This window comes from Oryzias melastigma, linkage group LG7 (genome assembly GCF_002922805.2).
Source record: "Oryzias melastigma strain HK-1 linkage group LG7, ASM292280v2, whole genome shotgun sequence".
Classification (NCBI taxonomy): domain Eukaryota; kingdom Metazoa; phylum Chordata; class Actinopteri; order Beloniformes; family Adrianichthyidae; genus Oryzias; species Oryzias melastigma.
The window spans coordinates 25,664,687-25,679,738 of NC_050518.1; the positions used below are offsets into that span (position 1 = coordinate 25,664,687).

Sequence of the window (15,052 nt, forward strand, 5' to 3'; positions counted from 1 at the left end):
TCTCAACCTCTCGCACCAGCTCAGGCTCCTTCCCTCCCAGAGAGGTGACATTCCATGTCCCAAAAGCCAAATTCCATGACCGGGGTTTGGGCCGCCGAGGCACTCGCCTTCGACTGCCACCCAAACCACAATGCACCGGCCCCTTCAGAGCTCCCCTGCAGGTGGTGGGCCCACTGGGGAGTGATCCCACGTCGCTCCTTCAGGTTGCACCCGACCGGGGCCCGTAGGAGGAGCCCTTGCCACCAGGCGCTCGCCTCCGAGCCCCAACCTCAGGCCTGGCTCCAGGGTGGGGCCCTGGTGACGCCAATCCGGGCAAAGTAGCGGTATCTTTGGTGTTGTTACTCATAAAGGGGATTTTGAACCGCTCTTTGTCTGGCTCGTCACTCAGAACCTGTCTGCCATGGGAGACCCTACCAGGGGCAAAAGCCCCCGACAGCATAGCTCCTGAGATCACTCAAGCACTCAAACCCCTCCACCACGTTAAGGTGGCTGTACAAGGAGGGGGGATCGACTTCAAAGTTAAATTAAATAAATGTCCTTGATTTCTTTACTTTCATTTTTTTTAATTCTGGACAGTAGACAAGAACCTCATGTCCACATTTGAGGGAATTTGGGTTTCTGCAGTGTAATTTATTGTCTAGCCTGGATTTGAACCCCTAACCAATAAGCAGACCATTACTTAACCCAGTGATCTGCAGCTGTAGCCCCCCCACTGGAACACCAGACATAAGCGTCCCTTTGATAATCATCCTCACAGCTGCTCAGCAGCAGCAGGTCCGTTGGTTCTCACATGCAGCCGCTGAAGCTGGGACGGCTCACCGCCGTCAGCGTAGATAAACGTCAGCCATGACATTATTTCATTCTTCAGCTTTGAAGAGCTAGCAATGCTTCGTGCAGCAGAGGAGTTCACTAAACAACAGGCTTTTGGTTAATAATTCAGCTGCCAAAAGAGTCCTGGAGACGGCTTTTCCAATATTCATGTGACATGATAGCGAAGGCAGGAGCTCCGTCTCTCACTGAGCACAGAATGACTCACACTGGGGGGTGGTATGGCTATATGCCTCTATATGATATGATGCTTACAAATTACAAAGTGTATGAATGGAGGCTGTCTAATGTGTCATTATCATCTTCTACAAACGAATTAAAGCCTAAAATTTGATAATAAGCACAATAACAGTTTAGACCAACATGAGAAAATAAGACATATTTTAGTGGTGATTCTCCTCGTAAAACTCATGCTTTCTACCAGCTTCTTCTGGTTTCTATTGTCAAACATGACCTAAACTGCACAGAAGGAAGAATGTCCGCCTCCAGGCAAGTGCTGGCACACAACAAAATGGGTTCTTACAGTCAGTGGTGTCCTTCAGCTGTGAGTGAACGAGGCCTCGTGGTGTCCCATGATGGAGATTCAGCCTAAAAGGTGATTAAATCATCAGAAACAAACTCATCATGATTCTGGATAAAAAAGGAGTCAGTGATGTTTACCATCACTCATGATTCTAGCTACATTTTTAACAGAAATATTTGATTAAATAGCATGAAAGCAACATTTAATCAAGCTAATACAACAATTGTGGTTTTCAAAAACAAAATATCTAAGCTAAAGAAATGCTGACATGTCAGTCTAAAGACCAGACAGAATCAAGTCCCTTTCACTGTAAACACATCTGTTCCATCTTAGTACAGTGAGGTTTGGATTGGGAAAAGCACCTTTTCTTGCCGTACACAGGAGGAGAATCTGGACTGCTGGAGAAAAGCTCCAGAACAGTGAAACCCCGCCCCACTGCCTGATGGGAGCCGTCTCTTTTCCTGGAGATGGACACCAACTCCAAAACCACCAGAATCCCAGGAACTAGCAGTGACGTATGGAAATACAGGACCTGAATGAAAAGGACATGGAAAAGGCTTTCAGGTCAACAGAATAACTTCAGGCTATCTGAGCACTATCAAATTAGCTCCAACATCTATGTCACCAGCGACCAAGGCTGTGTGCGAACTCTGAAGGCTTGTGTGTGAATTTACCATTTGTGTGAATTTACTGTGTGAATTTACCATTTCTTTGAGTTAATGAGTATGTGAATTTTCCGTGTGTTTGTGAATTTACTGTGTGTAGATTTATCATGTGTGTGAATGTACTTGGTGTAATTCATTGTGTGTGAATTTACTTATTGTAATTTAAGGTGAGTGGATTTACCGTTTGTTTGAATTTACTGTTTGAATTTACTTAGTTAAATTTAAGGTGTGTGAGTTTACCGTGTGTGAATTTAGCATTTGTGTGAATTTATTGCTTGTGTGAATTTACTGGTTGCGTGAATTTACAGTGTGTGAATTTAATGTGTGGGAATTTACCCTTTGTCTAAATTTCCCATGTGTCCGTATTCACCGTGTAATAAAATTGACTGTTTTTTAAATTTAATGTGTGCATGACTTTGCCTCATATAGATTAAAGGAAATCTGGTGTTCAATTTAATTTAGGTGAAATATGAGCTCATTTATTGTTATCAGATAAAAAGGAGACATTTTTAAAGTCAGACTGAGTAGACTTGATTAATGATCATAAGCCCTACAAGCTCTTTTCAATGGAAACATGCCTGTATTTTTTTTTTAACTTGTCCTGTCAAACAGCTGAGCCAACAGATGTGGGCTGAGAGCCTCTAGTGTTGGTCAGATTTTACAGTCACAATAGGGGTTTATTGAGTATAAACCCCTGTTGTATTCAATGCTAAACTTTATTTATATTGATTATGCTTGTTTTTTTTTTTGGACCGGACGGAAAGGAAGAAGGAGGGAGGTGGGGTAGTTAGAGAAAAAGAGAAAGAAGTAGATGGCAACAGAGGGAATAACAAACTAGAATGGGTGGGGCCTGTCTACACACTCACTACACCCACTGATGGAGTTAAGGAGAGGACTAGTTCTAGAGAGCAAGGACCGGAACCCACACCACCAATACCTGGACACCCCCAGGCTCCAATGTAGGTTGATCCCCTGCTAGATCTTAAATTTCGGGGATCCCACGCCCAGCGTGGAGAGGAGACCGCCGGGCCCAGGAGACCGGCACCCAAGAGACAAGACCACCAGGCCGAGGTTCCCCACCCCCGCCAGGGATGGGGTAGGGGACAGAAGGTCGAGGGTCCCACCTTCCTTGTGTGATGTATGCGTGTTTGTTTGTTAGAGTGTAACCACCGGCCCTACATGTCTATGGTGCGGTTAAAATTGGCAGGAAGGGCAGGCCTGTATTGTTAACTCTAAAACTGGGACAAAACGTCACCTTCTTTTTTCTGTTTTAATTTGAAATTCACAAAATGATGCAAATAGACAGTTTCTGCTTTGACAGTATAGAAGACCAACCCTCAGTCCACAGCACAAACCCTGATCCAAGCCAAAAATGATGACAAAGTTAAGTTAGACCTTAAGTATTGTTACAACAGCATGTGTTTGTGCTACTGTTCCAATATCTTTTGTCTTGTGTTTTCAATAAAAACTCTTGCTAATGTTACCGTCTTGATTGGTTTGCTGCTGGTGAAATACCAACCAGCTAACCTCGATCTTCTGTCTTAACCCAAAGCGAAAACAAGTTGGCTTTGTTCTTCACCAAAAAAAATACTGAACATCAAAACAACACAATGATCACAAATGAGGAGAGCAAAGCTCAGCTGCAGCCTGACAGGAATAATTGGCTCATGGTATCAAGATTTACAGGAATGGATGCTGCAATAAACTCATTATAAACTTACTGAATCTAAATCGGTGAAAAACCATGTTCTGAACAGTGTGAAGATCTCGCTCTTATCAGGTATTTTAAAATTACTATAAACACCCTTTTTAGTCATGTCAGTAATCTGTTGAAAAATTAAAAATTAATCATGGTCAAAACATGTGTACTTATTTACACCCAATATATGTATTCATATTTTGTTACAGTCACTAAAACGCTTTGAAATTAAATAACAATAAACCATTTCCAGATTTCCCTCTGGATTCAACCAGACAGTCCAATCGTTTAGTCAGGTGTTTTTAAATGACATTTTCAGTATTTGAAAGCTTTACATCTGGGGACATTCTTACTAGGAATATTCTGCTCTTTAAAATAGACTCACAGAGTGTGGAGGTTGGCTGTCTGTGTACATGCGCTGTCAGCATTTACCTGTCTAAACACCGAGAAGCTGCAGCTCATGTTTATACCTGCTCATGGTGCTTTTCAGGCTCATCTGAATGAGGAATCACAGGTGCAGCAAAAACAAGCCAGAAGTGAGCCGTGGCTTTGCACAGAAAGGTCTACAAGAAACTGGAGTGTAATTGACTTGTTCAACCTCCCAAAAGAAAAGCAAACACAGAATTTCCATTTAGGCAACACACTAGCTGGGAGGCCTGGGAGCTCAGGCTTAGCTAACCTGGGACTCAGATAACAGGTCAGTTCCCCAAGTGTGCATGTCTGCCAGAGCCGCTCACACGTCAGGGATGTGAGTAAAGGCTAGTTTGTGAAGCTTGACACAGCAGCCAAATTCAAGCTGCGGACTTCAGCTCATGAAAACAAGATTACATTCTCAAGCAAGTTTGAATTGATACCATTTAGTATTTAGGAAAAACAGCCAGGCCCTTCAGAAGGAGACAAGATGCAGAAGAAAAGCAAACAGGAAGTCATTTCAGAGGCACAGAAGCAGATGATATCGACATCACAAATCCTCTTACTCTGAAACTGACTGTCAGCATACAGAGGAATGAGAGACGCTGAAGTGGATGACAGAGAGGCAGAAAACAGACGAGGATAGAGGCTTCAGGCTCCCTCAGGGCCAATGTGTCACTGGATTTCAACGAGACAGACAGAATGTGCATACATATTTCATGTATGACAGCTGAATTAAACAGACCCGCATAAGAACGTCCTCACAGGTCTGAAGAACTGAAGGAAATTCTGCAGTTTGCAAAAAGTAGCTGTTCTGTATGTGACACAGAATGAGGGTTTGATTCCCTGAGCGGAGCTCTCTTTGGTTGTTAATTACACAAAGCATTGTTCTCGATTTCACTCCAATTCTGATGAAAATAACAAAAAGCATTGGAGGTTTTAACAATTATAGCTCAGACGTACACAACACAGTGGGGCAATGATACCTGTAAGATATGCAGACACACTAGTGACTGCATCTGAGAACTGGACTGAGTGGCCCCACACCCCGGTGTTACAAACTGGAAGTGGTTCCAAGAAGCCAAAACCCCATTGACTTCAATTGAGAAATAAACAGCTATTACTCCGTCGTTCTATTGGTCAGAAAATTCATTCTTGATCTGATACATTTTCTCAATAATCATTTTTATTCAAAATTTTTTAATCAATTTTATTCATGATATTATTTCTGTATTGCAAGTTATTCAAGTTATAAACAAGCCAATTATCATATACCCATCCATCCATCCATCCATCCATCCATCTTCCTCCGCTTCATCCGGGATCGGGTCGCGGGGGCAGCAGTCTAAGCTAAGATGCCCAGACTTCCCTCTCCCCGGCCACTTCCTCCAGCTCCTCTGGGGGGACCCCGAGGCGTTCCCAGGCCAGCTGAAAAACATAGTCTCCCCAGCGTGTCCTGGGTCTTCCCGGGGCCTCCGCCCAGTGGGACATGCCCAGAACACCTCTCCAGAGCGGCGTCCAGGAGGCATCCGGATCAGATACCCGAGCCACCTCAACTGGCTCCTCTCAATGTGGAGGAGAAGCGGCTCTACTCCGAGCTCTCTAAGGGAGCGTCCAGACACCCTTCGGAGAAAACTTATTTAAGCCGCTTATAGTCGGGATCTCGTTCTTTCGGTCATGACCCAGAGCTCATGATCATAGGCGAGTACTAGAACAAAGATCGACCGGTAAATCGAGAGCTTTGCTTTCTGGCTCAGCTCTCTCTTCACCACAATGGACTGGTGCATGACGGCAGACACCTCTCACTTTCAATTTTTTTACAAAAAATAAATAAATAAATAAAGTGCGACCAACAACAAGATTTAGGCTCCTAAAGTAGCTACGAGCTACTTTGCTAGCATGGCAACGTGCATCTTGGCAGCACACGTTACGTGTTGCCCACATTAATTTTTGTGGTGGTTCCACAGAAATACATACGTATAACATCAGCCATGTTTTAAAACATCAAGCATTAATAAAAACATACATCGAAGAACCAAACCAGCATGCTACTCGCAAGTTGCTAGATCCGACTCTAGTACACACTTCATGGTTCTCAGCCTGATTTCTCTCTATTAAAATACGATTCCTGTACTGTGATGATTCCTCTTTTTCCTTTTTTAAGATTGATTGTTATTGTCTTACATTGTCCATTTTGTACAAAAATGCATTTTTACAATGTCTATTTTGTAAAAAAAAAAAAAGTCAAAGAACATCTTTGCTCAAAAGCACTTAAACCATAGTTAATACAATGAAAAACAAAATGCTCCGACCTGGCAGCACATTGCAGAAGATAAACAGTCTTTTCCCAGCCTGCAGTTTCCGAGAGGTAAGCAGGAAACCGACGAGAATCAAAGAGAATTGTCCTCCGCCTCCACACCTTCACAGCCCCGAAGTGTGTGTATGGGGGAGTAGGGGTCATGCAGAAATATTAGAGAAATGGTTGTTTGTTTATTTCTTGTTTTTGGGGTGGATCAAACTTAAAAATTAGCAATAATAAAAAGCTGCAAACCTCACCCTGGCTCTCCCAACGGTGACCTCAGCAAGAGCTCCAGCAGGCCTCCAGTCAACTCCATCCCAGATGCACCCCCACCCCCATGGTATATTGCTACGTATTATGGGATGTGCCACTCTGCTGTGTAAAGCTGTTAAGCAGCAGCTGCTCCACGATATGTTTAGTCCCCTTGGAGATGAAATATTGATCAGTTCTCAGGGAAGGCGTGCAGTCTTCGCCCCCACCGTCCCCATGTATAATTGAAGTGTATATCTCTTAGTGCGGAAAGCCAGCAGGGAGAAGGAATTCAGCACAGAGCCGAGCTGAAGGCCTCGCTTGGTGCCACAGCAGCTCTTTTGTCCATCAATCAAACACCACTTCATAGCAGCCTCCTTGTGTTTTCGGAGGGGTCATTGCGCAAGATAGAGAAGAACAATAAAGGTTGATGTTTTAAACACAACCCTATGCACTCCACTTCGTTATCTCTAACAGTAAAGAATGGTCAAATACAGCCCAACAGGTTGGAATAGCAGGATAATTGGATCAAACCCTAGAGAGGGGTGGGGTTATTGGGTCATGGGGGGTTGAAGTGCCTTTAGAGGGGGCACTGAGCCTCTAGGGCCAGATCCAAATTCCTACCCTACAGCTTCTCCATACCCCTCCAACTGTAGGGACCATCTGGAGGGGTAGGGCTGTCTAAAATAGATTTTTTAAGGAGGAGCCGTAGTGACATAAGGCTGAGTATCGCTCTGCTTGCAGAGGGAACCGTGTCGGGCTGTGCTGCGGAGGAAAAACGCATTTCTTCACAAGGATGCACTCTGATGAACAGAAATTTTACTGGTAAGTGTAAGTCATGACTTTATTTTAGAATGGTAAATGTATACTTTCATAGCACTTTTCTACCTTCCTTGAAGACCCAAAGAGCTTTACAATCACAGACCCAATGACACACTCACACACTGATGGAGGCTCTGAACACTGAACAACCTTCCACCAATGGTAACGTGGGGTTCAGTGTCATGTCCAAGGACACTTCAACACATGGCCGGGCAAGGCGGGAATCGAACCTGCAAACTCCCAATCAGGAAGATGACTTGTGTTTTGCATTGTTATGCATTTTCTGAGCACAGGCAGCTATGCACTAACGTAAGTGGCCGGTGACTATTGACGATATCATTGAAGGTTAGTGACGTCATAATTTGAGAACACTATTTTCCATAACTCTCAGTTTGAAGGGCTAAATGTAGGGGTAGGGAGAAGGCAGAGAGGTTGGGGGAAAATTTGGATCTGGCCTAACCGCTCTTGGTGACATTCCATCTATCCCATCTGCTATGAAGATCACAAACTGTTCTTGGATGAAAGTAAACAATCACACAAATCCCGTATGATCCAACTGAAAATCTGAGTCTTTGATCTTTCTCACCTGTTGACTCAGAGCAGGAGACGTTAAAAATAAAAAGCAAGAGGCTTCCGTAGGGATGACGTAAGACTTTGGACACGTCGGGCAGCCGCTCCCTAAAACTTCCAAATAACTTGCTAAATGTTCGTAAGTAACAGCTGCTTGTAAACTTGAATGCATTATTAAGTGAGGGGATATTAATAAAAAGAAGGCTGATGCAGAAAACACAAGATAAAAGCTCGACGGCAAGAGCTAATAGCTTAACCGAGCAAGCTAAAGCTAGCGCCATAGCTAACGTAACACCGAGCGATTTACTGAGAGCCATCGAGGACCATGCAAACCAAACTGACTGATCTGGAATCCAGATCCAGGAGAAACAACATTAGACTGTTTGGAGCGGAGGAAGGTGCAGAGAGGAAGTCTGTGCTTCAGATAATCACAGCTCTCATGAGAAAGGATCTCTCTCTACCAGCAGATGTTGATTTTAAAATCCAACGCGCCCACCGAGCCCCCAGATTCAGGTCTAGCCCCAATGCCCCCCCCAAGACCGATTATTATCAACTTTCAGGATTTTACCACCAAAGAGCAAATATTGACAGCAGCATGTAAAAAAGGGCGAATCCAGTTGAACGACAGAAATATTTACTTTGATCACGACTATGCCACAGAAGTCATCCTAAAGCGTAAGGAGTACCAAGTGATCAAGAAGGCTCTAAAGGAAAGAGGAATATGCTTTCAAACTCCCTACATCAGCATACGGATCCATTGGCAGGACGGTGCTCGCACCTACAGCAGTGCACGAGCAGCCGGGCTCGAGCTACGCAAACGGGGATTTGAAGTGGAAATACTTGGAGCAACGGCGGAGGAGAAATCGACAGAGCTTCGCCTGCAGGGGTTTTTGGGATGGCAGCAAGAGACCCGACGGCAGGAGGAGAACAGACTCTCCACATCTCAGAGAGCTAAGGAAAAGTTGAGGGAGTTCGAGAGAAATGAAGGAAACTGACACCTCGTGGAATCAAAAGGCTGGTCTTTCTAATCCATTAGAATAAGAAGCACCAGAAGCAGGAGTAAAGTTCACGCTGGACAACGAGAATGGGAGGGATTCAACCCCTCTCCAGACCTTTCATAGGGCCCCTTCCTAACAGGAGGAACAACCCTAGACCTCAAAGCGGGGTCTAGGAGGGAGAGACTCTCCTTCCAATGTGTGGAGGTCACAGGTACCGGTTTGTACCACTAATGTTCAAGTCTTTTTTGTTTCCAAGTTTGCAAGGTTCTATTTCTCGTTTTTGTTCCAAAGTGGGGTTCACTCTTATTGTTTACAAAAGAAATGAGCGGGACAGGCAACTATAAAATAGCTCCAATAAATGTAAACGGCCTTGGCAATCTGGTAATAAGAAGTAGAGTGTTAACCAAACTGAAAAAGGACAGAGCTCAGGTAATCTTTATGCAAGAAGCATCTGTCAAAAAACAAACATGAAAAATTTATGAAACTTGGATATGAAAATTGTTTTTTTAGCTCCTACAAAAATAGCCTGAGAGGTGTACTCACGCTAATATCAAACACAGTAAACTTTGAAAAAAATTGAAGAAACCAGAGCCAAAGAAGGGAGATTTGCTATTGTTAAAGGAAAGATCAACAATACTCTTGTCACACTTGTTAATCTATACGCTCCCCCATAAGAGAATCAGAAATTCTTTAAACTGTTATTTGACAAATTACCACTATGAGTGAAGGGATCTTGATATGTGTAGATGACTGGAACGCAATTTTAAACAATGTTAAGGACACAACAAGTCCTAAAAAGTACATTAAATCAAGGGATCACAACATTCTCATGAAAGAAACTGGTCTGTGTGATGTGTGGAGGGAACTACACCCGATGGAGAAAGATTACACACATTACTCAGCAGCTCCTAAAACTCATTCAAGAATAGATTTTTTTCTAATGAATAACAGACAGATACAGAGTTCTAAACTGCAATATAGGAACAGCAGCTATATCAGACCTTAACTTTGTATATTTAACAATACATTTGGATAACCTACTAAGAACAACATTATTGAAAATGAATGTTGGCATTCTTAATAACGGCAAGGTGGTGAAAGAAATAAAAAGAGAAATTAAAGAGTGTATTACGATCAATAAGGATGACCAAACAGAACCAACAATAATATGGGATACTGTCAAAGCTGTGATGAGAGGTAACCTTATATCTAGGATGTCTTATTTGAATGAGAAAAGAAAGTTAATGCAAACTCAATTAGAACAGAAACTGAGGAGCCCCGAGAAGCAACAACACTCAGACAGAAGTGAAGAATTGACAAAAAATATCAAAGAGGTTACAAAGCAAATTACAGACTTAACAGTAGAAGAAATTGAAAAGAAATTAAGGTTCACAAAACAAACTTTTTATGAATCTGGTTCCAGGGCAGCTAAAATTCTAGCAAAGCGCTTAAGATCACAGAAGATGAGAAATTTAATTCACAAAATTAGAGACCCATTTACTAATGATATACATCACGAACCAGACAAAATTCAAAAAATATTCCTCGATTACTATAGAACCCTCTATAGCCAATCTGAACCAGTAAATGGAAAAGAAATCACAGACTTCCTAGCTAACTTAGATCTACCCACTATCGGAACTACTTAGAATACCACGTTACCCAAAGGAATGGTACAAAATATTCAGAGAAGAGCTTGCTCCTCTATTATTAGACTGATTCAATTGCACACTCAAAAAAGCCAAAACTCCTCCATCATGGAAAGAAGCAGTTATTTCAGTCCTACCAAAAGAAGGGGAAAATAAGGAGCACCGCAAGGCCTATCGACCAATTTCTATTTTAAATGTTGATTATAAACTATTTACATCAATAATCAGTAAGACATTGGAACTTTTTCTCCTTGAGCTGATAGATGAGGACCAAACTGGCTTCATAAAGGGACGGCAGACACAAGATAATATAAGACGCAGCATTCATATAATAAACGAGGTCAACAAACTCAACATCTCTACAGCTTTAATAAGTTTAGACGCAGAGAAGGCCTTCGACAGGGTCTTCTGGGACTTTCTCTTTGCTGTCCTGAGGAGAATGGGCTTTAACCAGACGTTCATAAAATGTATACAGGATCTGTACCATAAGCCAGTGGGAAGAATTAAAATAAATGGGAACTTGACAGAGAGCTTTGAACTGTTTAGAGGAACAAGACAGGGGTGCTGCTTGAGTCCAGCCCTGTTTGCTTTATTCATTGAGCCTCTGGCTCAGCATATAAAACAGTGTAAAGATCTAGAAGGAGTAACAATAGTAAAGCAAGAACAAAAAATAGGACTCTTTGCAGACGACATTATTGTATATTTACAGAAACCAGATACTGCATTTCCAAAACTCATGGGTATCCTATAAGGCTACATAGAGGAATCAGGGTACAAACTAAATATTTCAAAGACTCAGATACTAGGCATAAATTATAAACCAGTTGAAACACTCAGACAAAATATGAATTGCAATGGGAATCAAGAAATATAAAGTACCTAGGAGTTTACCTAACAACAAAACTTAATACAATAAAAGACATAAACTATTGTAAAAATAGCGATGCAATAAGAAGGGACTTAACAAAGTAACTCATGGATCTAAGCTCAAGAATAGAGGCTGTAAAAATGAACGTGCTGCCCAGACTGCTGTATTTATTTCTCTCACTACCAGTCAGTATTCCAGATGAACAATTTGTTAAATGGAACAAGCGACTAATTTGATTTATTTGGAATGGGAAAAAACAAGAGTAAAAATGAAAACACTTCAGTTAGAAAAAGCAAAAGGAGAATTAGCTTTGCCAAGTCTTAAAGAATACTACTTGGCAGCACAACTAAGAAGCATAATATTTTGGTGCTCAACAGAATATTACTGTAAATGAAAACAAATCGAGCTTGAATATGGTTCTTGTCCTCCACAAGGAAGACTGGGGAAAAAATTAACGTATAATGCAGAATAAAATCCCATCGTTGAGTTTGTAATCAAAACCTGATGGGAAGTAGTCAATAAATACAAAATAGGAAACAACCATAAACTGCTGATTTGGCCTTCACATTCTCCTGGATTCAAAGTTGGACAGTTTGAAAAAACATTTGACAAATGGAAAATTAGCGGAATGACTGCAATATGCACACTGACAGATGGGACAGTCTTTAAAACTTTTGAAAGGCTCAAATAAGAATTTGAGTTGGACAAGGCTGACGTATTTAGGGATTTTCAACTGAGAAATTTTTACAATGAAGAATTTGTTTCTCAGCAAGAGTGTGACATGATAGAGATGGTTACAGAGACTTTTAAAAAGCTACCCTCAAAGGTGGTTTCTAGACTGTACAAGTGTCTGTTAAAATGTAATGGCTTTGACTCCTTGTATTTAAAAGAAAAGTGGGAGACAGAACTGCATGTTCAAGACAATGGAGAGAATTTGGGAGGAAAAATATAACAAGGTTTTTTATCAGTCCCCATATAAAGAGCAAACAGCTGAGGGCTCCACAGCCGTTCAGGAGACTCTGTGGAGACATGAACGCCAACCATTCACACATTTCTTGGACATGTAGCAAAATTGATCACTTTTGGCAAAGCATCACCAAAACTATGCAGGAAATTCTTGGGTAGGAAATACCCAAGGATCCACGAACACTGTATTTGGGACTATTACCAACAGATGTGATGCGAACAGAGGACAGGCGTCTGTTTAAGGTCATGATGATGACTTGCAAAAAAAACATAACGAGGAACTGGCTGAAAAGTAAACCTTTGAAACTGGAACAATGGAAAGACATTACGGAGGAATTTTTTTTATATATAAAAAAAAAAGACATTTCACCTTCGGTTAAAGGTGGAAAATTTTCATCTCCAATGGAACAAATTGAAGCATTATACAGCCCGCTCAGACTTTAAAGCTTTAAAGCTTGGAGCTAAATTATAGTTGTACCCCACTAGTTCTACTTCCCAGCCAGCAAGGCCAAGTGGGCCCCACATGGTTCAAGAGTGAGCAGAGAATGTGGGCCCCAATTGCGTTTGTCTGCAGTTTCCGTGGTGGCCCGTCTGTTTTTACTAGCTTTGTTTACGTTAGCCTTCTGCTTGAGCTGATGTTGTTTTCCGCCGTGTTTTCTGGTAATGACATTTTGTGATCTTTTCATGACATGCAGACTTCTAGTGGAGTATTTATCCGTAATGATAAGATGAAATATAAAGCTCTGATCATAATGAGAATTAATGAAATATCCGATCCTGATCGGACAAAGGAGTCCGATTTCGATCGATTTCCGTGATCGGATCGGGACATCCCTAGTTTATATGTTTTGGAGAGCTCTACAAAGGTATCGGGAAGCACATCGCTGTGTTTGTTTTCTCCAGATCTTTCATAGTCTCTGGGTTCTGTGTACTTTAGCAAGATCTGTACCTGAGGGCCGTTTTAAATGTTACTTTCATCGGTCTGTGGTCCAGTCTGAGCTCTAACCCCGGGCTTACACCGCTAGCGTCAAGGCTTCGTTGCGTCGCGGGAGTGGACTAGCTACAGCCGAAGGCTTACACCAGCTGCTGCTCCAGCCACAGCCTGTGAAAGCTCAGCCCAGACAGAGTAGTGCTGGATCTCTATGATCAGCTTCTCGTTGTCCATGGTTATGACTGACAACGCTGTGCTGCAACACACTTTGAGTAACTCGAAAATTACGTGATGTTTACGACACTCTGAAACCAGCGAGCTCAGCGGAAATTTTGTTTTATTTTGAAAATATACCGGATGCACTTTAAATTTGCTCGCGTGGTTTCCGGTTTAAGTCGTGAATAGCCCCAACTTCACAGAAAGTGATGACGATCAGCTGCGTCATTCTTCAACATTTGAACCCAACAAAAATGATTTGCAGCGATGCAGAGGCCGATGCGCAGACGCAAGACGTGAACGCCTGCAGTGGAAGTTCCTCTCGCACTTTTAAAGTTACGGAAAAGACTGCTGTGCACGCATCGGAGCCATGACCCTAGCGGTGTAAGCCCGGGGTAACCATATAAAATAAATAAAAATAAAACTACAGGATCTTTTTATTATTTTCTTGATGAAAATAAGAAAAACATCATAAGAACATCAAGCTGCCCAGGGACCCAAAGTCTGGGCAGTAAACCTCGTTAGATCTGCTGGGTACCTGGCCAGCAGCGAACGCTATCAGCTCTGCCAGAGCCTGAGCTGCTCATTGAGCTGGATGGACGCCCAACCGCAACTGGGACAGTTTCCTTGAAGAAATGGATGGAAGTTCATGACAAAAATCCTTGCATCAATCGACCATCTTGAATGTTTATTTCTACTCTTTGGTCTAGTCGCTGAAAAACGTCACGAGCCCAAAACTGAGATCGGTAGATGTGGCTCTTTCTCCTCCTTTGCTAGAGTGCGGACGCACATTGCTTTGCTCCCCCTTCTGCTTTTAATTTTCGCTGATTATTTTCCTTTCTTCTTTTTTTAATCACACCAGCAATAACTTTTGAATACTTTTAAACCATCGGGTCGGATTTATTTTTCTTTTTTACTTTAAACAAAGGGATTTTTTCCTGCATTCCTCTTAAAACATTTTATCTTGAGCACTACGTGTACTTGGCCTTCACACAGCTGAAGCCTGATATACGGAGCAGCAGCTAACACAAGGCTAACTAGCAGCAAGATGCCTTCCCTTTCCACAAAGGATTACCAAGACCTTCTGGAGAAGATTACAGCCCTGGAAACTAAGGTTCGTCACATAGAAGTGAACGTGGAGGTAAATGGACTCTATGGAAACAACACAACTTTGTCACTACCTCATCTCAGCAGAGATGAGAAAGCTAACACGCAGCTAAATGGCAAACAATTGTTTCATCAACTACAAGTTCAGGATATGAACCATATTCACTAGAAACCAGTATAAACCCAATGGCTCAGTTTCAACCCATAAATAGTAAAGAACTGCAGGACATTCTATGTCAACTGAACTCCTC

General features: G+C 42.2%; 1 protein-coding gene across 4 annotated transcripts in view; it reads right to left on the reverse strand.

The window, feature by feature from the left end:
* The window catches only part of nphp4 (nephronophthisis 4), a 139,716-nt gene that overhangs the window by 109,663 nt on the left and 15,001 nt on the right, over positions 1 to 15,052 (reverse strand). For all 4 annotated transcript variants that reach the window (XM_036212921.1, XM_036212919.1, XM_036212920.1 and 1 more), the window contains exons 3-4: positions 1,714 to 1,883; positions 1,352 to 1,416 (exon numbers count right to left, since the gene is read on the reverse strand). In XM_036212921.1, the coding sequence (XP_036068814.1) occupies positions 1,352 to 1,416; positions 1,714 to 1,883 (235 nt within the window). The remainder of the gene's footprint in view (positions 1 to 1,351; positions 1,417 to 1,713; positions 1,884 to 15,052) is intronic.